The 26,191-nt window shown below is 37.6% G+C and overlaps 3 protein-coding genes across 3 annotated transcripts; 1 reads left to right on the forward strand and 2 right to left on the reverse strand.

Moving 5' to 3' along the window:
- Window positions 1-5,848: 5,848 nt before the first annotated feature.
- LOC116300213 (protein rolling stone) lies at window positions 5,849-8,482 on the reverse strand. Its single transcript, XM_031709028.1, has 3 exons — window positions 8,338-8,482; window positions 7,802-7,947; window positions 5,849-7,007 (listed from the first exon to the last, which is right to left on the reverse strand). The coding sequence occupies exons 2-3, from the start codon at window positions 7,883-7,885 to the stop codon at window positions 6,213-6,215; spliced, it is 879 nt and encodes a 292-aa protein (XP_031564888.1). The 5' UTR covers window positions 7,886-7,947; window positions 8,338-8,482; the 3' UTR covers window positions 5,849-6,212.
- Window positions 8,483-8,878: 396 nt separating this feature from the next.
- LOC116300201 (phospholipase B1, membrane-associated) lies at window positions 8,879-19,421 on the reverse strand. Its single transcript, XM_031709013.2, has 16 exons — window positions 19,265-19,421; window positions 17,929-18,303; window positions 17,371-17,498; window positions 16,647-16,713; window positions 16,325-16,383; window positions 15,854-15,965; window positions 15,536-15,632; window positions 15,356-15,407; window positions 14,500-14,580; window positions 13,920-13,985; window positions 13,503-13,597; window positions 12,935-13,010; window positions 12,340-12,438; window positions 11,688-11,783; window positions 11,112-11,177; window positions 8,879-10,208 (listed from the first exon to the last, which is right to left on the reverse strand). The coding sequence occupies exons 1-16, from the start codon at window positions 19,419-19,421 to the stop codon at window positions 9,984-9,986; spliced, it is 1,851 nt and encodes a 616-aa protein (XP_031564873.1). The 3' UTR covers window positions 8,879-9,983.
- Window positions 19,422-21,388: 1,967 nt separating this feature from the next.
- LOC116300160 (uncharacterized) lies at window positions 21,389-25,819 on the forward strand. Its single transcript, XM_031708952.2, has 6 exons — window positions 21,389-21,523; window positions 22,780-22,924; window positions 23,263-23,346; window positions 23,696-23,799; window positions 24,332-24,427; window positions 24,704-25,819. The coding sequence occupies exons 2-6, from the start codon at window positions 22,793-22,795 to the stop codon at window positions 25,362-25,364; spliced, it is 1,077 nt and encodes a 358-aa protein (XP_031564812.1). The 5' UTR covers window positions 21,389-21,523; window positions 22,780-22,792; the 3' UTR covers window positions 25,365-25,819.
- Window positions 25,820-26,191: the final 372 nt, after the last annotated feature.

Consider the following 26,191-nt stretch of genomic DNA (forward strand, 5'->3'; position numbering starts at 1 on the left):
ATCTGAGATTCACAGTTCAAGATTCAAGGCTCAAGATTCTCAAGACTCAAGAATCAAGATTTCTGAAGTCGAGAGCTGGAGTTGTATCCTCCTCCCCCTGTTGGATTATTCCCTAGGTTTGTCCTACTTCGACAACCTAGGAATATTTCCTTCAAGGGCACTGATTATTAATATTTTGGTATATTATTTTTTGGTCAAATATGTTCTCTGTACATAGGCCAAATACATTAGAATTAGGGCTTCCACGTCAATTACAGAGGCTTAGACAGCCGGTTACCAGGGATGAAATTATTGCGGCCATTGGAAAAGTTCTTGGAAATGAATTGCGTACTGCCATAAAATGTGTTCAGGTGTCTAATACAGGTTATTCTTGTAGAGTAACGTTTAAGGAGGAATCTCATAGACAAAGGGAACAGTTATTTACGAAAGGAATCTATATTAGGGGCTGTTTTTGCTTTTTCAATGGGGTTGAATTACCTCAACAAGTTGTGACGGTTTCAAACCTCCCTTGTGAGGTGGAGGATGATGACATCAAGGAATACTTTGAAAAATATGGGAGCGTAAATCAAGTGGTGAGAAATTTAGACAAGTTTGGCTTCGAAACTGGAGATAGACGGCTTTTTGTGACATTAAATGAGCATATTCCTACGAGTGTTCTTTTGGACCCGTTTATTGCTCACATTAGATACCGTAGTCAACCATTATGTTGCTTCTCATGCAACTGGTGGGGACATTCAAATACAAGATGTCCCCTAAAAGGTGTCTGCAACCGCTGTGGTGCGCAAGGTCACCATTCTTATGCTTGCTCGAAGGATCTTATTGAACCCCCTCGTTTCGCTATAGATCGTCCAGAAGGACAGGACTTTCCGCAACATCCTGCTCTTTCTCTCCCAGAGGAGTCTCAAGAGTTGACAGAAAATATATCTCAGTCAGGTGTGATCACTGAAGTTGTACAGGAACCTACAGATTTGCGTTCTTCTTTGCAAAAGGATTCCTCCTCAGAAGTTATTTCTTCGCAACCGCTTTTTCCTAATCCTTCTTCTCAGGATTCTCTTCAAAATGTTGAAGTACTATCTCTGTCGTGTGATTCTAACTCTTCAATTTCCTTGGGAACATCTTTGTCCTCTCCTTCATTTAGTCATATGGTCAAACAAAACACGACGAAGGAAAAACCTGCTGAAGGGATGGACATTTGCTTTACTAATTTACGTAATCTCAAAAGATCTGTGGATCCAAAGGAGGTTATTACTCAACGTTCTAAAAAGAAACCCTAATTTTTCTTGCGTATTTATATAGTTATCTATATTCCTAATCATATATTGAAGGATTTGTATTGAAGTATGAATTGTTTACGTAATGTCATGTGTTATATGAATAATGTTACAAATAATGTTATGATTATTGAAAATGTTGAAATTGATGGTTTATTAATAAGCAGTTATTCAGAATATTGAAACTATCATAAATACTTGTTGATTTTTGTTTAAAATGAGGGCTCTCACTATAAACATAAATGGTCTGCGAGAGTATGTGAAAAGAACAACATTTATTTTTTGGCTGTCTTCCTTATTTCGCCCGCCTGATATTGTGAGCATCCGAGAAACTCACTGTATTTCACAACAAGAACTCAATAATTGGTTTGATAATTCTCCTTATCTAGCTTTTGGAGATTTCAACACAAAGCATTCTGGTGGTACTGCAATTTTGTTAAAGCGTGCCTCTCCTTTTTCTGTACTAAAACAGTACTCGGGTATCAATGGCCGCTTCACTTATTTAGATGTCCAATATGACTCTTGCAAAGTTTCTATCGTCTCCCTGTATGCTCCCAATCACAATCCTGAAAGAGATGGTTTTTTGACACAAGTAAATGATAGGCTTGATCCTACGTCTGACATTCTCCTCTTAGGGGATTTCAATACGGTTTTTACACCTATTCTGGATCGTCGATCCTTTAATTCTGTACTACCTGCTAGTTATGACAGTGTTACTGTCCTTCCCATCTTATTCCATGAAAATCGCTTGATTGACATTTGGAGGCACTGTCATCCTAGAACCAAAGAATTTACTTATATCAGTACTAATGGCATGGCTGCGTCCCGCATTGATATGATCGGACTTCCATTGCGTTTTGTTCCTCATGTTTCTGAGTGCAGTATTTTACCTTGTCCGCATTCTGATCACTCTGCTGTTTTCCTTGATTTCATATTGCCTGAAGTTCCACCCAGAGGCCCTTATTTTTGGAAACTCAATGTTAGTATCTTGGATAACGATGCATACGTGGAGCTCGTAAGGGACTTATGGAAGTCCTGGCAACCTCAGAAAGAGTCATGTACGTCATTGCTTGTTTGGTGGGATATAGGTAAAAGAAAGATCCAACAAGCCACCACTAGGTTTTGTTCCAAGTTATCTTTCAAACGACGGGCATCCAGGCATTCCTTGGAAGCTCAAGCAAGATCATTAAAAGTTCTGGTAGATGGGGGAGATCTCTCTGTTCTAAATCAATACCATAGTGTACTCAATGAATTAGAATTGTTTGATCGAGAGGCAGCCAAGGCGGCAGAAATAAGAGCTCGTACCAAATGGACTGAAGAGGGAGAGAGATCCACTTCCTTTTTCTTCCGTATGGGAAAGAAGAATAGGGCCAACAAAATGATTGATCTTATTCTAGATAGCAATGATCAATACGTTTCTGATCCTGAGAATTTGAGGCAGGCTTGGTTCTCTTTTTACAAGGGTTTATTTACTTCACAAGAAACTGATGAAACCATTGCAGATGATTTTATTTCTAACTTGGAACGTAGAATTCCTTTAGAAGTGAAAGATGTGTGTGAGGGTCCTTTGACCATGAAGGAATGTCTTGAGGCTCTTGAGGGGATGCCGTCAGGTAAAACGCCTGGTTTTGATGGTCTTCCCAAAGAATTTTATCTAAAGTTTTGGGATCTCATTGGAAAGGACCTGGTAGCTGTACTTAATTATGCCTTTAGGTGTGGTGTACTATCAGTTTCTCAGAGGAGAGGGATTATAACGCTCTCATATAAAAAGGGAGATAGATTTTTGATGAAAAACTGGCGTCCCATCTCCCTATTATGTACAGACTACAAGATAGCTTCAAGATCAATCGCGAGCCGTCTCTTATGTTGTATCTCCTGACCAGACCTGTTCGGTACCTGGCAGATTTATTGGTGAAAACATCAGGCTTCTTCAAGATGCTGTTACATATGGCAAAATAACTAATTCACCTCTGGCCTTATTGTCTTTGGATCAGGAAAAAGCTTTTGACAGGGTGGAATGGTCCTACATGCTCAGAGTCCTTGAAGGCATGGGGTTTGGACCTTCCTTTTGCTCGTGGGTACGCTTGTTCTATACTGGACCTCAGTCTTCGGTATTGGTAAATGGCTTCTTTACACCTTTTATAAATTTATCGAGGGGTGTAAGACAAGGTTGTCCACTGTCAGCGCCCCTTTACGTACTGATTGCCGAATCTTTAGCGTGTCGTATCCGTGCGTCAATCTATTTAAGAGGTTTGGTTCTTCCGCACCCTGATTATGAACCAGCACTTATTTCCCAATACGCTGATGACACGACCCTGTTATGTACAGATGACGATGAAATATCCACTGTCTTCTCCATCTATGAGGAATATGAAAAGGCATCTGGGGCTAAGATTAATAAAGAGAAATCTAAAGGGCTTTGGGCAGGCTCTTGGAGAGGTCGTAGTGATCCTCCCATTGACTTGCAGTGGTCTTCAGACAGTATTCCTTGTCTTGGCACATGTTTAGGAAATTATGATGTCTCTCATCCAAATTGGGATGGTCGCTTAAACAAACTTTCTAGTATACTAGATTCTTGGAAACATCGTAATCTTTCCTATTCTGGTAAGACTCTTGTCCTGAATGCACTTGGCATGGCAGGTCTATTGTTTTGTGCCTCAGTACTAGCCATGCCAAACTGGGTCTTGGCGCAAGTTTCCAAGTGTACTTTGGATTTTTTTTGGTCGGGGAAAAAGCATTTGGTGTCACAAAACGTTCTTTTCCAATCCACCACTCAAGGTGGGTTTGGTTTAATTGATATACAATCAAAGGTGCGCGCACTTCATTGTCAGTGGATAAAGCGGTGGGCCCTGTCCCCATCGAAATGGTGTGCTTTCTTCTCCTTTTTTGTGGAGAAAGTATTTGGTGATGATTTACGTTCTGTTCTTTCATATCCTGCATATTATCCTTCTCGATCATTTACTACCGGATTTTTATGCCTCACTTTTAGATGCTTGGGCATACGTCGGTGGCCATTTCTCAGTTCAATTGAAAACTTTTGCTATTCTGCGGTCCTCTGATGGTAGTGCATTGTCTATCTCATCTCTTACTACAAAATCTGTTTATTCAAATATCATTGAAAGGAATGTTATGCTTTCTAATTGCGTTCTGAAATTTCGCCCAATCTTTGGCGAGCTCTATTGGACAGACACATGGTCACAAGTGAACATTATGCCTTTGGATCGTCAAGTTCGTGATCTATCGTGGAAGATTTGCCATGGAGTGCTCTATACCTGTGATCGACTTGTCAAGTTTGGTATGAACATTGCTGATCCTTCATGCTTTTGTGGACATCCTTTGGAAACTCCAGTTCATTTATTCTTTGAATGTAACCTCATGCAAGAACTGTTACTATGGGCTCAGACCTTATTTCTGCGTGTTACTCCCTTGTCGCCATCCCTTCAATCTCGTCATATGCTATTTGGATATGACAATCATGAACGGCGGATTATTCCACCTGTTTTTTCCTATTTTCTTAATCTGTTGAAGTACTTTGTGTGGTTGGCTAGGAATGAGTATTGCTTTGAAGGTACTCTCCCTGTTGCCTCTGTGGTTAAAGCAAAGGTTGTGAAACGACTTAATATCCATCTGCTCTGTTACTCTAAACGTTCGGTTAGTCGAAAATCAAGGCGTTTTTTCAACAGATCCTGGAATGTTTTGGGAAAGTTTTCTCCGGATATTACTGTTATAACCTGGTCAGCCTAAAAGTAGTTTTCTTTGTCTTCTTTTCACTTGTACTTGTGTAACGTTTATGCAAGGGAAAACGTTGTGTTCGCTTGAATATACCTATGAAGTGTTTTGACGAGTATAATCCTAGGTAGACCAGGATGATACTCTATATATAAATGATGTTTTGATTATCTTTTTGTATTAGTGTTTATTGTAGTAATCTGTAGTGTGTAGGTCTACATGGGGGGCGGGGCTCATTACCCCGGCGTGTCTCTGGCGTCCATGTAGGACCCCCCCTTGCTAAAGACCACCATGCTGTCCCTTTTGCACATCTTGGGACACTGGTGCGAAGCTAAAACAAAAAGGGGTTCATCATCTACGGTCTAGGGGCCGACTAACCTCTCCCTTAGGCTTCGGCCGAGCTTCCTGATCAGTCATTGGATAGCGGTGTCGGGGCCGAAATCTCCGGCATAGCCGTAAATGCTTCGCGCTGCCATACTGCGCTTCGGCACTCGATGTCTGGAGGTATGGTCCTAAATAAACTTTAAGCGAAATGTAAACCAATAAAATTGATTTCTCACTATCAAAAAAGCCACAGTAAATCCGTGAAACTTTAGTAATACTAAATAGCACAATTTCATGCAAATTCCATTGTCTTCTATTGTTTAACTAGCACTATTTTGTACTATTTAGTAATTAGTGTTTCACGGATTTACTGTGGTCACTCTAAGTTAAATTTAAATCAAAATTTGCATGTCTATAAGTATTGCTGACGTTGTGAAAAATTATGGTAAAATGGTAATTGTGTTTTGCGGAGAAAAGAAACGATGCAGAAAACCGGAGTTGGAGTGCGCAATGCTGAGACGGGCGGGTGCGTAGTATCATTTCATTGAGTACAATATCATTTTTTACAATGTCATAGCAAAACGTAATGCAGTTCTATATATTTTTAAAGTCAATGTTCACGAAAATGTACAATCAATACAGAGTCGTCTACGCTGTACTTTAAGGTTTTCCCTGAGAAGTCTAAGAAACAGAGACTGACTTGCACAATTGATGGTGAAACTATCGTACAAATAAATCATATGTATCTCCAATGAGAAAGAGGAATGCTGGAGAGCGTTCAAATAGAGCTAAGATAATTTCATTTCAGTAAATATTGAATGGATATTTATGACTAGATCAAAGATATATTCATGTTCAATGTCATATGGTGTAAAATAACTGGACTTGCTACGCGACGCAATGAAGTTCTTTAACGGTATCTTTGGGTGGATTTAGTCGTACGCACTTAGTGAGAAGCCACTCGCGGAATCGATAAAGAAAGTAGAGCAACAATTGAAAAAGTGGATGAATGACGAAGAAACATATGCAGACAGTGATAGCAGCGAGGCCAGGATTGTTTGTGTAGTCAAGAAAGTCGTAAAACTTCTTGGTCTTCCTGCTGGCCAGCCAGTGAATCAAGGTAGCAAATACATACAAGAATCCATAAATAGTGGAGTAGACACAGTGTAGGATGCGCACTGGAAATGGTACCAGCATCACGTCGAGAAGCATCAAGACGCCATTCAACAGATGTGCTGTGATGTTATGGTAACCTATACGACCAACGAGGGATTTTTGGCCAAACTTGCTATGAAGAAGTCCCCAGTAACCTATCGTAACTATCATAGAGTTGACAGCAGCAATATTAAACAGGATCCACATCAGTTTTAGCAACAAGATCATTCTAGGATGAACTTCGTTGCGTTGATTTGCTTTCTCCGATTCACTATAAAGTGTATCAGCGTCCTTATAGTTTGGGGGTGTCGTTATGGCAACACTTGATCGGCCGTTCTTTTGCAAGTAGTACTGGACTGAACACATGACAGCCGACAGGTCGAAGTATAGTGTGACAGTGATAAGGCCCCACATAGTAAAGGCTGAGCTGTACCACCTACCAAAGTAAAGCCGATCAAGGATCAGATCTATGGACATATAGATGGCTACCACCCAACGATAGGCCAGGTAGATGGATGGAGATATCCACTGCAATAACAAAAAAAATCACTGAACAAACTGCTCGTGGGCAACTAAAAAAGGGGGTGGTTAAAATGTCGAGGGGGTGCAGACCAGTAATCCCTATAGCCCCCTTCAACCTTCATCCATCCCAACCCCCCTGCTCATATGTCCATGTTGTAAGAGCGCGGTACCATGACACTCAAATAGGTTTTGAACCATTTATACTCCAATCTCAAAAGCCATTTGATACTCACGATGGCGCAACATCTAACACGCAGTCCTGTCCAAGCAATCGAGCTTAATGAAAGAGAATTCTCGAATCTTGATAAGCTATAATCCAAGGCGTAAAATCCGAAATCCATCATCCGGAATAACCTTTTCGATCTTGTAAAACACGACAACAGTCCGTCACGCAACATTATGCTAATACAATACAGTAGCTGGAGTTACGACCAGCTGGTTGAAGCAATTTGCAAAATTGCCGGGAAGGTTCTTAAAAAACCCTTAAAATTAGACTTGGAAAAAATGCTTAAAAAGAAGGCGCTACTTTGTCTAGGAAGAGACAGCGTCGGTGTGCCCTGCGATAAGAGGTTAGTCCTACCAAATCAATTAGTCGAGCAAAGTCTTATTTGTTTAACCAACTAAGTGGATAATTGCTTTCTACTGATTTTAATATAAGTTCAGTTTCTTCCATGATAGAAAATATTACTAATTTAAAGAATATTATTAAAGCTTTAACTTGGCCAAATGCGAGCGTTCAAAGTTGTGATAAAGGATATGAATACTGCAGATTCGAGTAACTTGCCATTTCTTGTACATACCTTTGAAGTTGTGAATGTCGAAAAATCGGCATGCGAAGGAAAAAAATGTCGTAGACGAACCTCATCTCTGATACCTTGTAACATGTTGCTGTGTTTTGAAGCCAGTAATAGTCAAGATTAATGCAATTTCGACGCCTCTCTCATCACTGAAATTAAAGCGGGGTGAAAAACGGATCAGTATGAATATATGGGTCATTAGAAACTAAACAAGTCGTTAAATTCGACCGGTAGATCCTCGTGCCTTACCTCCCTCATAGAATACCTCAAACACATTTACCCTTACAATTCAGTAGCATTCTAAACTAATAGCAAAAAGCGAAAAGTTATAATTATGAGCTTTGAAACATAAAAGATATGTGAATGGCATCACTTTTTATGATCAATTAGGTCAATAAGTACACAAATTTATCGATAAAGCAAGCTCTCAACGTCTTTTATGTGGTGGCAACGACTGGAAAAGTCTAAAAACAGACCTCATTACAATATCCTACACATGAAATCAATGCTTTTCGTTAGAAAATTACAAGATTACATACCTTCTTTCTGTCTTTGAAGATGTCGATCTCCTCCTTCGAAGCGAAGTGAAGCGAACCAGTTAATTTATAAGAGTCGAATTATTTGCGAAGCAGATGGTATCGATTTCTGGAAAATCCGGAATGGAATAGATCGAACTTTACGGAGTCGATGTGAAGCGAAAACGCTTAGGCGTTCTTATCTATTTTTTTTTTTTTTTTTTTTTTGCTTGAATCTCATAGATATATTTCAACGGCTTTTCTACAGTGAATGAGCGTTGGCGGATTGTTTGTCTGCTTGTTTGTTTACTTCAAAAGTTTTTAAAAACATTCGTTGCGCGCGCAAATTTCTGTGAAACCTGCCAGAGCGTTTATCTATTTTATTTTGATTTCTATAGATAGGTGTTCGCACTAAACCCGTGAAACAAATACAAATTTTTAGTACTAAATAGTGATAATCAAACAATAAGAAACAAAGGATTCTGTATGAATTACTACTAATTAGTACTAAATATTATTCACGGTTTAGTGCGTGTACTCTTCTAAGGGTATTTTAGGAATTATAAAGTTGCCATCATTTGTTTAATTTACAATTAAAATCACAATTTTATTATTACAAATTGCACATATTTTCACTCCAACAATAAGGAATGTCACGCGGTTTTTCTAACATTTATGCAATAAAATCTATATCTATTATATACACCTACTTGCAAGAAGGTTGTCATACAAGGATAGAACATTAGTAATTTAGTGAGAAAGGAATTTATTAAAAGACAAAAGGAAAAAATTCAGCTTCAGTGATCCCTTTTTTGTTTTTTAATATAATTCCTATCCCACTAAATCACTGTTCTATTTTCGTATGACAACGTTCTTGCAAGTAGGTAGGGTGCAAACAATTAGACCTAATCCGTGAAACACTAATTACTAAATAGTACAAAAGTGCTAATTAAGCAATAGAAAGAAATGAAATTTGCATGAAATTGTGCTATTTAGTATTACTAAAGTTTCACGGTTATATTGTTTGCACTCTATATACACAAGAGAGCATAAATACAAATACTTATGCTCTCTTGATGTAACGTAAAATTTGGTACGAGAGAACGGTGTCTCGCCTTATGTGATGCTCCATAAGAAGCGAAGATACAAGTAACTAACACAATGTTCCAAAACCTGTCATTCATTACCACTATTCTGGAGAAGCCAGAAGGGCGAAGAGAAAGAAGAAATACGGTAGAGGTACAAGTGAAACGATTTCAATTATCTAGAAGATACCTTGGTAATGCCCAGGGTTTAGAAAAGGAAAAAATAACAATGTAAAACAATTGGAGGATGATTAAAAATGTGCTCACAAGTTTTAGCACGTTTTTGATGTTGTTGTTGTTGTTTGTGTTACTGTTGTTGTTTGTGTTACTGTTGTTCTTGTTGTCGTTGATACCGCTGCTACTGTTAAATATGTTATTCCTATTGATATTGTCGTTATTGCCGCTATCAGTCTCGTTTAAGATCCTGTTTCCCAACCCAAATTTACCGTAAAACCGTAGTCGTCTGGCGGTGTAGCTTAGTTTCAAAAGCATGCACCATATTCAGGGAATCTATTACCTTCGCCGGGTCAATACACACATCTCATTCTCTGTCTATTTGATGACGTCAACACTATCGTTTCTATCCTATAATCTCGGTTTGTAGGGGAATTCTAATAGTCTCATAGTATCAGTGTATGGTCTTGATTTTCTACTTCTCCACACATAGAACGTTATCGATAGAACTACAGCAATTAGGAAAACAGAGAGAGTAATAGCAGCCGCAGGGGGGATATCTGTGGACGTGTCGTCTTCACTGTCAAAGGTCGTGACTACGTTGCTGTTGACTTTGGTAGATAAATATTGTTGACCCTGAAAGAGGGGAAATATATTTAAAGTAAATGGCTTTATGGCTTATAAATGATATTTCAAATATTGATAGCTCTGAAAAGAAAATTCTACACACAAAAACACTGCAACCATACTGCTACACTGTTCATATATAAGTGACTTAGAAAATAAAATTTACTCTGAAACGACCTCTGGGCTGATCTAAGTCAGGGCACGGCTAACTCACAGATCAAACCCTGAAACAACCTCTGGGCTGATCTAAGTCAGGGCATGGCTAACTCACAGATGGAACCCTGAAACAACCTCTGAGCTGATCTAAGTCAGGGCAATGCTAACTCACAGATTGAACCTTGAAACAACTTTTGGGCTGATCTAAGTCAGGGCAATGCTAACTCACAGATTGAACCCTGATACAACCTCTGGGCTGATCTAAGTCAGGGTAAGGCTAACTCACAGATCGAACCCTGAAACGACCTCTGAGCTGATCAAAGTCAGGGCACGACTAACTCATATATCGAACCCTGAAACAACATCTGGGCTGATTTCAGTCAGGACATGGCTATAAATACATGTAACTCAGATTTAAGCTTGTACGTAACCTCAGTGACTAAACGTGTAATTATTTCCTTGGGAAAATTTAAGATCCTTTGTTGGAGTTGTGTACCAATATTTTCATGTTATCCTATGTGCTACCGTTGAACGAAGAAATTTTTAGCCATTCCGCAGTTGCAGAAGGCGTTGCATCGTGGAGCTGTTTTAGGGGCCACTTTATTATTTATATGGCGTCTTTTTCGCTTGATAGTGAAAAGTGAAAGAAAAGTGAAAGAAAAAAGAACAAGTAATTGGAAACTTTAATTGTCATCTTAATTTTTGGATTTATTTCGTGTCTTGATTCATAAATATTGATACTTGATTGATACTTACGTTCATTGGGCATTTCGGTGTCTGTTCTGTATTCCATATTGTATTCTTGTCGTGCAAGGGTTCCATCTTTAATGACAACAACACATTAATATCACTTATATGACTTTACCAACTAATATCTATTTGAATTATTTATTTATTTAGCTTTTTCCCATGAGGGCAGGGACACCACAACCAATTACTGTGGGTCCTGTATAGGGTTTGCACGGGCACTGAAGATGGTCATCGTCTTCAGTGGGTTTTTTTACGTCCGCCTTATACAGGGTTATATAGTGAAGACAGACGGGGCCTACGGTTTTAAGTCCTTATCCGAGAAGAAGACTTGAAGGTCTAACCATTTGCAAACGTAATTACAAAGGCAGCACCTTCTCCTCAGTTATTTTATATCAGATAAGAACGTTTTACCTTGGGCGTTTATTTCCTGCGTCTTTTATTATGCGCAACCGTCCAGCAAAGATAAGATATTCTAGGCAATGACACGTTGTATAAAATGGGAAAACATTACGCCCAAGGTAAAGAGGTCTATCGATCAGAAATAGTTCTCAGATTTTGTGGGGTTTTTCTTTTCGTCCTCACCATGTTGTTCCATAAAGCAATAGCTGCTGCAGCATGGCCTTCAGTGTTGAAGTGCAGGCAATCTGGTCCAAACACCCGTGATGCTAATCCTCCAGTCTGGAAAAGGAAAAAAGTAACAGTAAGTCACCTATCGACATTGTAATTTATAGTTGCGAAATGTTCGAATGACTAGACGCAAATGACCATAAGGTAGTCATTGATCTCTTGACTCCACGTAATTCACTAAGAAAAAAAAAAAAATGACGGAAAATACATAGAGTTTCGTGTGATTGCTTTTCTTTAACGGGTAAAGGTGATCGATGTACCGTCTCAGTTTATTTTTTTTGTTATATTTTCTCGTTGTCAGCCGTTAACATCAATGGACGTCATTACTGTAACAAAGCTTTATTTGTCCCTTAGATGCCCCATAATGCCTTGCGATGCAAGATGGCCGCCGTATCGTCAAAGTAGTTTATTGAACTAGCCAAGAAATGTCAAATTGCAAATGTGGAGCACTGCAAAAAGCTATTAATTGAAAATAAATAAATCAAAACTTGAAATAAAATTTATGAAACGAAGCATCTAAATAAAGCAGTCTGCGATTATGGGTAATTTACTCGTTTGTGTGATAACAAAACTAGTAATGTAGTGTCACTGGATTTGTACAAGGTACCTTGTCTTTTGGTCCACCTTTCATGAATGGTTGAATAACCACAGTAAATTGATCTGTCAGATCATAGATACCACTGTTGACCAGTTCCTCCAGCAATGACTAAACAGCAAAATAAAACAAAGCAAAACAAATTACCAAAAAACAGCAAAGAGAATACATTGGAGGATAAGACTGTACATACTGTACTTTGGATGTGTGAACTAAAACTCTTGCTTCCATAAGTAGTGATCTCGCGCGCGTAAAGCTTAGAGGACGTCGCCATTCCTGTACTTTAATAATACAATGTGTCACGCCGTTCACAGCCATCGCAATAAACTCTAATCCTGTTAGTTTGGTTTTTGCTAACTTTAAAACGCAGCTATTTTTAAAGACGTCACGCAACGCTCTTTTTCCCTGAGAAAACCGAGAGAAAGCGTTGCGTGACACCCTGTCGTTGTGTACAGTAGGAGACTAATGTTTTACAAACCATCCTCAAATTTCAAGTGAACTGTTGCTTGAATTAACTACATGTATACCAGAGTGTGCCTAACCCTGGGTTTGTGAGAAAGTGTTTCATTGGCTGAAGGAAAGGCTAAGGCAAATGTGATGAACTTACTGTGAACTTCTTGGCAGCTTTAGAAACAACATTGTTTGCAGCTTTGTCTTGTCTTGCAGCACAAGGACAAGCGCTCCTTTGATATAAAATAAGATATAAAGGAAGGGAGGAAAATGTGGGTGAAACAGTGAAAAATAGCATATATTCAAGCAAGCAGGGCAGGTAAGAAGAGAAAACAACAAGAAATAAAAGAAAGAAACCTAACAGAAAACATCTACATGTATGGTGCAATGTACAGTGATTTAGAGGTAATGCTTTCCCATTTCAGACCATGTGTCATTTTCTTGAGAATAAGATTCTTTGTTTGAGAAATCACATTCCAGGGAATGAAGTATGCTATGAAATGGGCAAAACATTACTTCCAAGGTACAATGTACAATAAAGAGGTTTGTTGGCTCTTAACACATGCTGCGGAGCACTCTAGCTAGGCTTGCGGAGCACCCCTAAAAACGAAAGGGCTAAGATTGGAAAATATTAGAGACTAGCATGTGATAGAAAAAAAAGAATGGGGGGGATGGTTCTCCCCCTAGAGCTGTGGTCCCTGATTAGAAACTTCTCTGCTACTCACCACTGCATGATATGGCATGAAGGATTCTTATCATACAGTCCATACAGAACACTGACATCCATTGGAGGTACCAAGTTAACATACAATCTGGGAACCTGATTTTAAGTTAACAATATATAATAAGCTATCCATGAAAACTTGATTACTTTATCAATAATATTGATGATTTGCATCTATACCCAAGATAGTTGGTTGGTTCTCCCTTTGACTCCGAGGGTTTTTCCAGCTCTCTGGTTTTTCCTCCCTCCTCTCAAACCAACCCTAACTAATTCCAGGGTCATACATGGACTGTATAGCCGCTGTCAGAGGTGCCTTCACATGCTTTCAGTTCGACCCTGTTGAGCTGCGCCACTGCTGTACTTTGTGGTAGTTATAAACTATGACACGTTTTTTTAAAATTATTTTTTATAGATGTACCTTATTTTTGAGAATATTTAGTGAATGCATCACATTCTTGATGTAGTGGCTTCCACTGAATCTGTCCTGGTTATCACAAACAAACAAACAAACAAAACATCAAGTTTAGCCAGGTAAAGATTGAAAATCAGGTTTTTATATGTTTTACATGTCTGTCATCTGTTCAACCATGCCACCATCTACCACTGATTTGTCCTTCCTTCCATACATTACTTATTATTGTATTCATCCTCTCATCCTTCCATCCATCCATTTGTCCGTCTGTCCATTTATCTACTGTACCCACACATCAGCTTAGTCAGTCAGCCAGCAAGCCATTTTGTTCTTAGAATCGTCTAAATAATTTTTTCATGTACATACGTATAAAGCTGCAGGGCTCAAAATGAGCACTAGTGCTCAACTAGCAAGTAAATGTCCCGGGTCTGGTCAACCAATTTTTTTTTGTTGAGAAACGGAAATTCAAATGTTTGATAGTGGATAAAAAGAGGATAAGTTCAAGGCCTGATAGCAATGCATTGAAAGGCTCAGAAGAGGCTTTTTCATTAAATTTAAAAAAGGAATTAAGTGAGTGTATACTTACTGGGTCTTTACAGATGTGGCAGAGGTCTGTTACACCTGTAGATATAGTCAGCACCTTCCAATCATTCTTGAAATCAATTTCCTGAATAATACAAATTACATGAATGTATATTTATCATAATTGCATATTTATATTTTATATTTTATTGAAAACACACAGAGCATTACACATACAGGCTGTAATAGAAATCACAATCTGACAACACAGTACAAAAAAGGAACGAAAAGACGAGCATGTGATAGAAGGTGCTAAAAAGAGTCCCAATTGACAACTGGTCCCTTACAAGATACATATACAGGACTTCTGACAGAATGCGCAGATGCAGATCCACATAATTCACCTTGTTCCACATAATCATTCAAGTCCTGCATGGCAGGAGGGAGCATGCATTATATGTTGGCAAAAATGTAACCACCAAATCTACAGAAACTCCCCATCAAATCTAAAGGAAATATGCCATTGAATTTTAGACAATGAAAACGACTGCTCTGTGTTGAGATAATCAATACTGGTCACCTTGTATCTAAGAGCCAAAAATGGGGGTACCAGCATTCATTTTGAAGATAATTAATTAATCTATTAAAAATGAATATGAACACTACTAAATTACAACGTTTCGACATCTTCGACTTGAATTAATATTCAAGTGAGAAGCATTTTAAGGTCAATTAATCATCAATTAATCATCTATTAAAATATTTAATTCAATCCAAAATCTCCCTCAATATATTCTATTACTATTATTTATTTCTTTGATTGACTGTCGATGAAATGCTAGTTGGCAAACAAGACATCAAACTTTGGAGGTCGCACTTCAATGATAGTAGTAGTAATTCTAAAAGCCACTTAAATGTACCTTGTTGCTCTGCATTGTTGTAATCAACTGGTTGACTTGTTTTTCAAGATCCCTAAAGGGTGAAAAAAAGATCATTGAAAAAATATTTTAAAAATATTTATTATTAAAACAAAGTATTCTCTGGTACTAGAGGCTTGGCTGTACTCAACAGGCAGAAACTAAACAACATTTAAGACGTACCATGAAGAGGAAAAAGAGGTAGCCATGTTCAACTCCAAACTGTTCATAGCTTGTGTAGAATAGCCTTTCAATCCAGGATTAAATTCTCTGAAAATATCTGAGAAAATTGAGACAAAATATTTTTAGAAATTTTAAAAAATTTATTAAGATGATTCTGGCATTATTCTTGGTAAGATATACAAGATAGCAAACCATCATCAAGTCTATGAGAATATTTAACTAACAATAATTTTATAATATTAAGCATCGATGTAATAATTATATTTTGACACTGTAAATTTTTAATGGCATAATTTCATGTTTTTAATCTTGACTTACTTGGCAAAGTTGTAGTTTGGTTAAGATGTCCTTCTCCTCCAATACTCCATGATGTTTCTCTGTATTCAGTGAAAAATCCGTTCCATGAAGTAGCTCTAGCACCAAGCCCAGTCTACACAGAGATTTATGACAGAATACTCAGTAATATTGATAAACACATCTTTGTACTAATTGGTTAACACAATCAGTTCAAAGAGAGCGATACCATCTGATCATAGTGGAGTAATTTCTCTATTGACACTAGACAGTAACTTTCCTCTCATTTCTATTTCATTTATCTCTCTCTCCTTCTCTCCCTTCTTTTCTTCTCCATTTCTTTATTTCAATTAGTTTTTTCTTCTTGTGGTTGAAATTGAAACAAATGTGTTATACTTTTCATGCTATTTTATAATAAGTAGATTAACTAACTTGTATGCATATTTGCCTGTTTATTTTCATTCAATATATAATAAAACAAAAATTATGACTTACTGTGAAACCATCGCCTACTGCAGCAATAACTGTGATGTCCGCAGGCCGAACAGTATGGACTGTGTATAGGCAAGAAAATGAAATTCATTAAATGAAAGATAGAATTAAATATTTTTGAAATTGCAGTTAGGACCCACGTTTACTGTATGAATTGTTTTACAAGTTCAATTGTTTTCCCCTACATGTTGTATGTAAATACAATTAAAAAATAATAAAAATACATACTGCATGGGCATAACTCATGACATTATCCCAAGCACTTTATTTCAATTATTGACAGTTCATTTAATGAATTGAAGATGAACTCAAAAACAATGCTTACTTGTTGCAGGAGAATCCTTGGATTTAATCACAGCTGCATGTTTACATGAGAGACTTGACCCTTTACTCTGTAAATTAAACATTACAAAATTATCTAAATTATATATTCTTGAATGTACAAAAAACATAGTTACATCATAAACTTTAAGGTATATTGTTACTGTGCTACTAGCCTGCCCTCCCCCCCTTCTCCAAAGGGCCCCACCCCTTCCCTCCTTGTCCCTCCTCCACAGGCCCCCACCCCTTCTCCCCTTGTCCCTCCTTCACAGGCCCCCACCCCTTTCCCCCTTGTCCCTCCTCCACGGGGCCTCACCCCTTCCCCCCCTCCCTTGTCCCTCCTCCACAGGCCCCCACCCCTTCCCCCCATTTTGGGCTGCTACGCAGGCTACTGTGCTACATGCCAAACTGTGAACACTTCTACAAGTTTATTTTCTTTGACATCTTTTTGACAAGCTCTTTATCACTAGCCATTTAGAAGTTGGCATAGATATGCAAAGTTTTTATACCAATGTAACAATGTTGAAACATTAAAGCCAAGTGCTAATACATAATTGATAAGCAGGTAAACAGCACCTTCCATTAAAACTTGTCAAAAAATGTCCAAAAAAATCAAAAACTTGTAGAAGTGTTTACAGTACGGTGTATAGCACAGTTCAAATCATATTTATTAATTAATAATTCTGATCAACCTTTTAAGGTAAATTCACAGACAATCAATGACTTACCTGGGAAAGAGACTTGTCGTTATTCCAGCCTGCAATCCCTGTTGTATCTTCCATGTGGGTTGCATAATTCTTGACTTCTTCATACATTGTTGGCATCTTCAATGCCTTTACTATGTCAACGTTGGCAACTACAACAACAATAAATATGGTTATTAATAACAGACTCAACTGCCAATAATTAATCAGCCCAGAGGTTGTTACAGGGTATCAATAGAATTGGAAGGTTTGCAATTGATGCATATCAAAATACAGTACAGCTTACCTGTATAGTGTTCCTGGTTTAATCCAAAACAAAGCAACAACCAAATTGTTTGGTTTTATTAATATGGTTGTCATGCATTTGTTTAGGCTTTCCTTTCATAAGCCGTAATTGCCCATAATCACATACTATATATAAATGTAGTGTAACTCCCCTTTCTCTATCCAATAATTTAAATAGACAGTAGTTTATTTAAACATGTAACATGTAATTACTGAATTAATGAAGTTCATATTATATCCATTCCTCCTTCTGGCCCATCTCAAATTAAGCTAAAAACCGAACAAATAGAAACTTACCATTAACATTAATTAATTTTGATAACTGTCCATAAGAGCATGTATAGCTGCCAATTACATCTGAGGTAATATTGTCGTACTTAATAGCAACTGTTGTCCTATCACTTGCCCAATACCGAACATTATTGACAGCCTCTGCACCCCTTGTCGTAATCTTTTCCCATCTAACTAGTTCATTCTTTTTGTCTTCGTACTCAGGTGTGTGGGGTAGAGGTGGCGAAATAAAGCAGATAAGGCTTAAGACACTTTTAAGGTGATTATCAGCTATTATAACACGAGTTGAGTGATGGTTCTCTTGTCTAGGATGCTCCCACAGGAAGCCCACATCTACTGATGTAGCATTGATGAAAGGGAGAGAGTCTGTTGCATCTGAAACTAGAGTGACATCAGAAAAATTATTTTATGCTGTTTATAAAAAAGATATATATATTGATTATTTGATTAATACTTAGTCACAGAAAATAAAACTTTTTAAAACAATAAACATCCATGTGACTTTTTTTAGCATTTCCCAACAATGAAACCATCAATGATAAGAGTTCCACTTATATGTATGAATAATTTTTTGTAATGAGAAATATATAATTTCCCATTACAAAAACTATAATAATGGATGTATTTTTAACTCTTTTACCTACAACTGATTAAATTCAAAGTTACAGTTTTTTTTCCCCTTTTATTTAAAAAATGAGTTCTTATCCCAAAAAGGATATCACAAACCATAGTTAACTAATTATTTACTATGCACAGACACAGGAATAAATTATTAACTAATGCTCATATTTCAGTACACCAAAAGCATGATTCATGGAACGCAAGGTTCAAATAAACTAAACTTCTCAGAACAGTTAAAATCAAGCCAATATCAATATTTGTCAGAAAGGGGGGGGGGGGGGGGGGAATATTCTTCTATCTTATGGAATTAAGTCATGTTTTGAAAACGTCCATTATTCCCACTGGTATTGGTAAGCCATAAAGCGTTTGAAAGCCATCCAAAAGTTCTAAAGAATGTAAGAAAACCCTCTCACACCTCCGTTTTTGGATGCGTAGAAGGTAAAAAATGTTGAAAATATTTGCAACTAAATTACATTTTTAATGAATAAAAGTGTTTAATGCAAAACTCATTTAAATTCTTTATTCCACAGCGACAAAAATGCTTATTCAAGCGAACGAAACGCTAGAAGCCATAATTATTATCATGTCAACAAATAAACAATAACGGAAAAATTGAAAACCCGAATAATTCAAAATAAAGCTCTCAGAATAAGAATTTAAATATAGCAATGGATAAAATGTACGTAAAAGTAAGAAATGATAAATATTTTTCAATAATTACCTGAAAGGAGAAGAGAAAGAAGGAAAAGAAATGGTTTCCAAGGTGAGGTGTTTGAATATGAAGACGCCATGCTGGATATGAGACAACTGTACATAGGGACAGCGGAGACAAAGGAAAAATGGTGGAAAACGCCACAGGGAGCCCAAAGTAAATTCATAAAGCACCCATACTTTTACTTATCCCTCCATCTATCCTGTCCCATCCATTCATCCATTCGCTCATTCTTCCATCCATCTAATTCAATCAGTCCTTTTGCACAATCCATTCGTCCATCTATTCGTTTCACAGTATATCAGTTGAAATAATTTTGTCGTGCGAGGTACCCTGTAACAGTTACCCCATCTTATAAAATTCTGCTCTGCCCCTGATATTGATTCTAAATTAATCTTGACCTCTATATATCATCCTGCTGTGTTTATACACGTGTACTACTGTATATACATGCGGTGGTATCGATGTCTACTCAGTGAAGTCATATATATCGTTATGTGCGTGTATTGATGACATCAGAGATCAAATCGATTGTCAAATCAATTCTCTCTATGCCTTTGGCTGTGTTTATACATGTGTACTGCAACTTCATGTTATTAAAATCCCCAGCCTTCCATGTGGTATCCATGTCTACAAGTCCACCAAGGTTAAGATAACGTTTAGCACCTCGTAAACTGCAATAAGCTAAAGATAAACGCGATGTCCAAGAGTCAGAGCTGTGGTGAAGAAGGAACTGCATGTAAATCACTTGGGGGTAAAGAAAATAAGGTCTACGTCAAGTGTCGATGTTTAGCTGTAAATGAACCAATGTGGGTTGATCAGTGGCTAGTTTGAAATTTATTATTGGTCTGGGACGGAAGTCATTTGTTAGCCACAGTTTCATGCGAAGTTAAGCGTCGCTGTCATTTGCGTCGGGACATCAGGAAGTTGAACCAAAAAGCGCTCGTTATTCCAGCGTCGACTGATTGGTTTAGGTATAATAGTTAAGCATTTGAGTATACACACCAAAAACTTCGATCGTCTGCCAACTGGCAGGTCATGGCGAACCGTAAATACTGCATGATTCAATGGATGTAAGATAAGAGGGGGAGCGTAAGGATATTTTCTTCCCAGACGGGTTCCATCTCTACATATAGTATAGCCCCCTCCTCTTTACGGGAATTGTCTGGTTGGGATGGTAATAAATAACAGCCAGGTAATCCATCCTGGTGCAACAACATTTTGTATTACTGACTGTGATTAGTCAATCCTTCGTAAACGTCCAGGATCATTTTAATTGGCGTACATAAAATCATCATGCTCTATATGCCTGAGAAATTGGGGGCCTGCATGGCTGTACTCCTTTATCTCCACCCCTGGATTCAAATCGAAGAAATGGTTCACGCGATCTAAGTGAATACGATAGAACTGTATGTTGGCGTGACCTCTCGAGCTCTCAAGCTATATGAGTGGGAAGCAAAAACATCCGGAAAATACGCTTGATAAACAAACGCATTTAGTCAACACGCAATGAGGCAAGAATATCATTAGCCAAATGATATCAATATAAAAAGTAAAAACTCGAAGTCGTTTTACCGAGCAGTTTTGTCGTTATGTAATATTAGTTAATCGTATGGCTATACCGCTTTTACGAAGGTTTAAGATTGTAGCAAAAGTACTGAAAATATATACATTGTATCAATATCTGCACCGCCTCCTCCTTCTGCTACGCATCTAAAGACAACAAAGTAATGTCGATTGAACTTGCAATGGCCTAGGTAGGAAGCCGCTAGAAGCAACCTTTTTCCCCTGCTAGTAGCAATTTCAAACACAAAAGATGAGAGCGATTTTAACTGTTTGCAACAAGTTTCATGCTTTCAGTTCGACCCGTTAAGCTGCATCACTGCTGTACTTGCAGTTGTGTCGACAATTGATAACAAGTTTTTGTCTGTTTTCACACTGAATATATTTCATAGGGTTAAAATGGCAAATGATTGGTCTTCCAAGCAATTAAACAAAACCTAACCTAACAAAAGAGGGTCAAAAAGCAATTTTCGGTGGAAATGCCATCCATTAAAACACGATGTAATGCAATACTGATTGTACGAACGCAACCAATACAATGGTAGGCGTGGCAAAGGTAGTGGCGTTTACGGTTATTTAACATTGGCGCGTCGGTATCAGAACACATTCACTACGGTCCTGGGAACCAAACAAAACATCAAGGAATTTGATTCCTTACTAGTAAATCATTCTTGTGCTGTAACGATCCTATACATCGTCTTTCAGGTAAGTCAGTTGTTAGGAATTCTTCATGTCGGCTTTAAACCAAGTGCGCGACTTAAAACGAACATGTTCAGTTCACCATGACCGACTTCTAAGAGTAGTTTAATGTTAAAACTATTTCATGCCGTAAACCTCTTGACTGAATGAATGGGTCATTTACCAAATAAAGCACAAACTCAGAGCGTAGATTTTAAATTGCCATCTTGCTTCAAACTTTAAGCTATAGGATGCCTAGCCTACTTATATATGAGAAGCCACACCTTTCAGAGTAAATTAAAGTTTGCGCGATACCTGCAATCTTTCTCATGCTTTGCAATTCCATTTATTATTACGTAGCCTTATATTTGAGAGTCAACACTGATACTCAATGAGATTAGCTTTTTTTGAAGAGTAGTATAAATTGAGCGGTTTTCGGACACTATATGCCTAATAACATCAAAATAGTTTTCCATTCTACAACTCAACGCTTGATTATATTACATGTACAACCATCGTGGTATACAAAGCTATATGAATTTAGTTGGCGTATCTTTTTTATTTTCTCTCATTCAAATCACGCTCTGAAATCCAATATTTGTAAATGTAAAACTGAAAGAAGACCATATCATTTTATATTACAAATACAGAAAACTTTAACTGTCCTATTTGGATTGTATTAAGTGGGTACTACGCTCTCATTATTCAACCTTTTCTGTGGTGTTTTCTGAATCATTTCCAAAATTCATACGCGATCACGTTCCGGGAGGTTTAAACTAATCAATTTAAGGTACATGCAAACTCGCACGTGGAAAATCACAAAGGAAGTTAAAGAACAAGTTATTCCCTCTCTAAACAGCTATTACCATCAAAGTGCATCGACGCTTAAGGTTAAAGCGATCTCCGTAAACATCGCTGACATAACAATTAGCCGTCGAATAGAGCGGGATCCCAGCCCTAAAATAACACTAACGACACTTGATCTTCGACGCTGAAGGTTACGTGACGTTATCATTGCTAGGTAAATAAATTTAAATTACACTTTGTAGTAACGCCGTGGTCACAGAAAAATCTTATCTATCGTAGACCGTATTTCCTTTGGTCTAGTGCAGAACGGATTTGTGGAACATTCTTAAAGTTGTCTTGAATGCGATGCTAACATGAAAAAACAAAAGAAATGCCACAAATTCCATCGAGAAAAAGTGTGATCTCTTTTGTATTTTCATGTCGCATCACAATACTTATTGTAGTATGTATTGCTACATAATCTTGGTCTTTTTCAGGTTTATTTGCAACATGCTGTGCCCAGAGGAGAGACCTTACCTCAGTGTCAATATCATCCAATCAGAGTGCTTCTGGGCCGCCAGGAATAGATCTAGAACTCGAACCAGGTCAACGGGATGGTCAGGGACAGATGATAAACAAGAGGTCAGTGAAGAATGACAATGTTTTGTTTGCTATATATTGAAAGAAATTAAGAGACTGGGACAAAGGACAGACAAAAACGAAAGAAGGAGAGGGGAGGGAGGGGAAGAAAGGAAGGAAGGAAGGAAGGAAGGAAGGAAGGAAGGAAGGAAGGAAAGGAGAAAGAAAGAAAGAATTAGTATGAAAAAAGATGGCTTTTGCGAAAAGGGAACAACACTTCTTTGCTCCTGTCATTTTCTCGATTGCTTTTTCTTTATCTCTGCCCTGGCCCAAGCTCATTCGCACACCCCTAATCTGTAAAATATATTTAGACTTTTGCGACATTCTATCTGTTTGAACAGGAGATCAAGTTACGTGTTCGCGATCCAATGACTCACATTCAGAATGGAAAGGCTGTCTTTACTGACTACAGAATCGAAATCAAGGTACAAAGTAAATTGATCGTTTCTCATTTAAATCTCATTAGCTGAACAAATATTGCGGACATACTGGAACCATTTGACCCTGACTTCAAAACACTCGTGTGCTAAGTCAGGGCTACACACATAAAGAGATGTGGAACCTTATCTAAAGATGTGCAACCTTTCCCATTCATCCAAAAAGACTTTCAAATTATATCGAACCCAGAAGAACGAATCTCTGGATATATCAAAGTCAGGGCATGACTAAAATAGTAATAGTGCACAATCCTTTGTCTTCTATTCTAGGATTCATTAATACATATCATTTTTCGCATTTTTATTGTATACGACTTTTCTATTTTCTTCCAATTAGGCTGTCGGTTCTTCCTTGGCTCTAAGTTACTCAAGCGTGCGCAGAAGATACAATGAGTTCGTGTGGCTCCACAACCAACTCCGATCAAAGTTCACAGAGACTAAGTATGACATTGTTTGCTGATGATTCTACTGAGATGTCTCATTTAGCATGATCAGTGTTGTTAATGAGTGCTTAGATTTAACGCCTACCGGAGAGAGGACGTCATATTATTTTCATGTGTGTTACCGTTACAAAGCGGATTATCCTGAATCAATACGAGAATTAAGCTCAGTATTTGATAAGAAAACACGCCGCACTCTGTAATTACAGGCGGTGCAGTCGTCAGTTTGATTATGGCAGGGGGTCCATAAGTGCATGCTTCAAACCACCAAACATCCCCCCCCCCCAAAAAAAAAGCTGCGCATGCGCATTTGTTGGTTAAATGCGTCCACTAAGTGACCCTACCCCTCAGTCCCGCCTAAGGGGCTGAGAGATCCTTAAAGATGGTACATGATGCAACAGAGATACTTATACTGCAAGAAAAGATATCAATTTTTACAGGATTGGCCATGATATATTAAAGCCTTGCTGGATTTGTGTTATATAAATCACGAGAACAAATGTAATTGATTCTTGTATTTTTGGTGGATTCAGGAATATGCCATGTTTACCAAGTAAAAAGCTGTTCGGGAGATTTGCTGTGGACTTTATTGAGAGTCGACAGAGAGCATTAGAAGATTACTTACAACGGTAAATAGATGGAACGAGAAAGAAGGAAAGAAAGACAGAAAGGAATGAAGAAGGAAATAGAGGAAGAGAGTAATGGAAGAAATAAATAAGAAAGAAACAAAGACAAAAAGACAAAAAGAAAGAAAGAAAGAAAAAAGAAAAGAAAAGAAAAGAAAAAAAGAAAAAGAAAAGATAGGGGAAAAAACTAAAAAAAAAAAGCACTAAAAAAGGAAGACAAAATAAAAATAAAAGGATGGAAAATACAAAGATATTCATTTAAATTTCTTTCACCAACAGGTTGCTTAATGACGAAGTGTTACTTGGCAACGCACATCTACACTTATTTCTTCAAACCAACTTCACTCCAAGCGAAATCGAATCAACACTCAGTCGTAAAGACCACGAAGATGTCAATCATATCATACTCTTAGCAACAGCCAATCAGCATAACGAACACGTTCAAGGCAGCCGACGTCATCGATCGATTTCTGACAGCGCGCTAGAAACTTCTTACAGTAGCCTGGACATTAGTGACGTCACACCAGGAACATCCGAGGTTTTCTCATCCGGGTATTACGGAGATGACGAAGTTCCAGCTAACGACCAATCAGGAAGCACGACAGAGTGTCTAGTTGCGCAAAGAATGATGGATACCGAACCGCTTTCCTCGAGTTCTTCGGAGTATGATTTAAGTATGGAGGAGTTCTTCGAATTTGACGATAAGAACGACAAAACAAAGTCCAAAAGAAAAAGCCATCGAGCTTCAAAACAAAAGTCTTCAGCTGCTCATAACACGCAAGGATTGTTTGAATATCTCATGCCTATATCGGGATGCGAATTAGAGTCCTATATAGTGTTTGGCAGCAAGCAAAGAGAAGAAGTGAGACCTAAGAGAGAGACTAATGACGAGCGAATAAAAAGATTAGTTAATGAGTACGAAGTTGTGTCGATTTTATAAGAATTTTTCTGAACAAGATTCCTTATAAAATGTATATTAATTCACCTACAAAAACATGAAACATTTTATAAACATTCCACCAGTTGCATCTCGAGATACATCTTATTAACGTACTTCTCACGTACCATTTCGGTTTCAGCTTCTATGTCTTCGGTTTTTGAACCCAAATATATTTTTTCGATAGTGTATAATATTGACATTGGTATATAAAGGTGATATGGACCCGTGGGGTATATTTCCCGCAGTTATACACCTCTCGCGCATTTATTTTGTAATAATAAAGACACACAATTTATTATTATTAATTATTTTGAAATATAGCAAATAAGATTTTAAAATAAAGAGCTTAACCAGAGCACGAACGAAACTTTTTCAAGTTTCAGGATATATACTTTATAGAAATGAAATTGTACAGCATAGCATATGAACTGAATAAAATAGCGTATTATGCTCAATGCTATATGATAAATTTGTTATCAATCATGACGATGATGATGATGATAGTGATGATGTTGATGATGATGATGACAATGATGATGATTATGATGAAAATGATGATGATGATGATGATGACGATGATCACAATGATGATGATGATGATGACAATGATGATGATGATGATAATGATGCTGCTGCTGCTGATGATGATGATTATGATGACAATGATGATAATGATGATGACGATGATCACAATGATGATGATTATGATGAAAATGATGATGATTATGATGACAATTATGATAATGATGATGACGATGATCACAATGATGATGATTATGATGACAATGATGATAATGATGATGACGATGATCACAATGATGATGATT

The sequence above is a fragment of the Actinia tenebrosa genome, unplaced genomic scaffold (assembly GCF_029948245.1).
Source record: "Actinia tenebrosa isolate PJP-AT-01 unplaced genomic scaffold, QUT_ActTen_1.0 PGA_scaffold8__29_contigs__length_14323225, whole genome shotgun sequence".
Taxonomy (NCBI): domain Eukaryota; kingdom Metazoa; phylum Cnidaria; class Anthozoa; order Actiniaria; family Actiniidae; genus Actinia; species Actinia tenebrosa.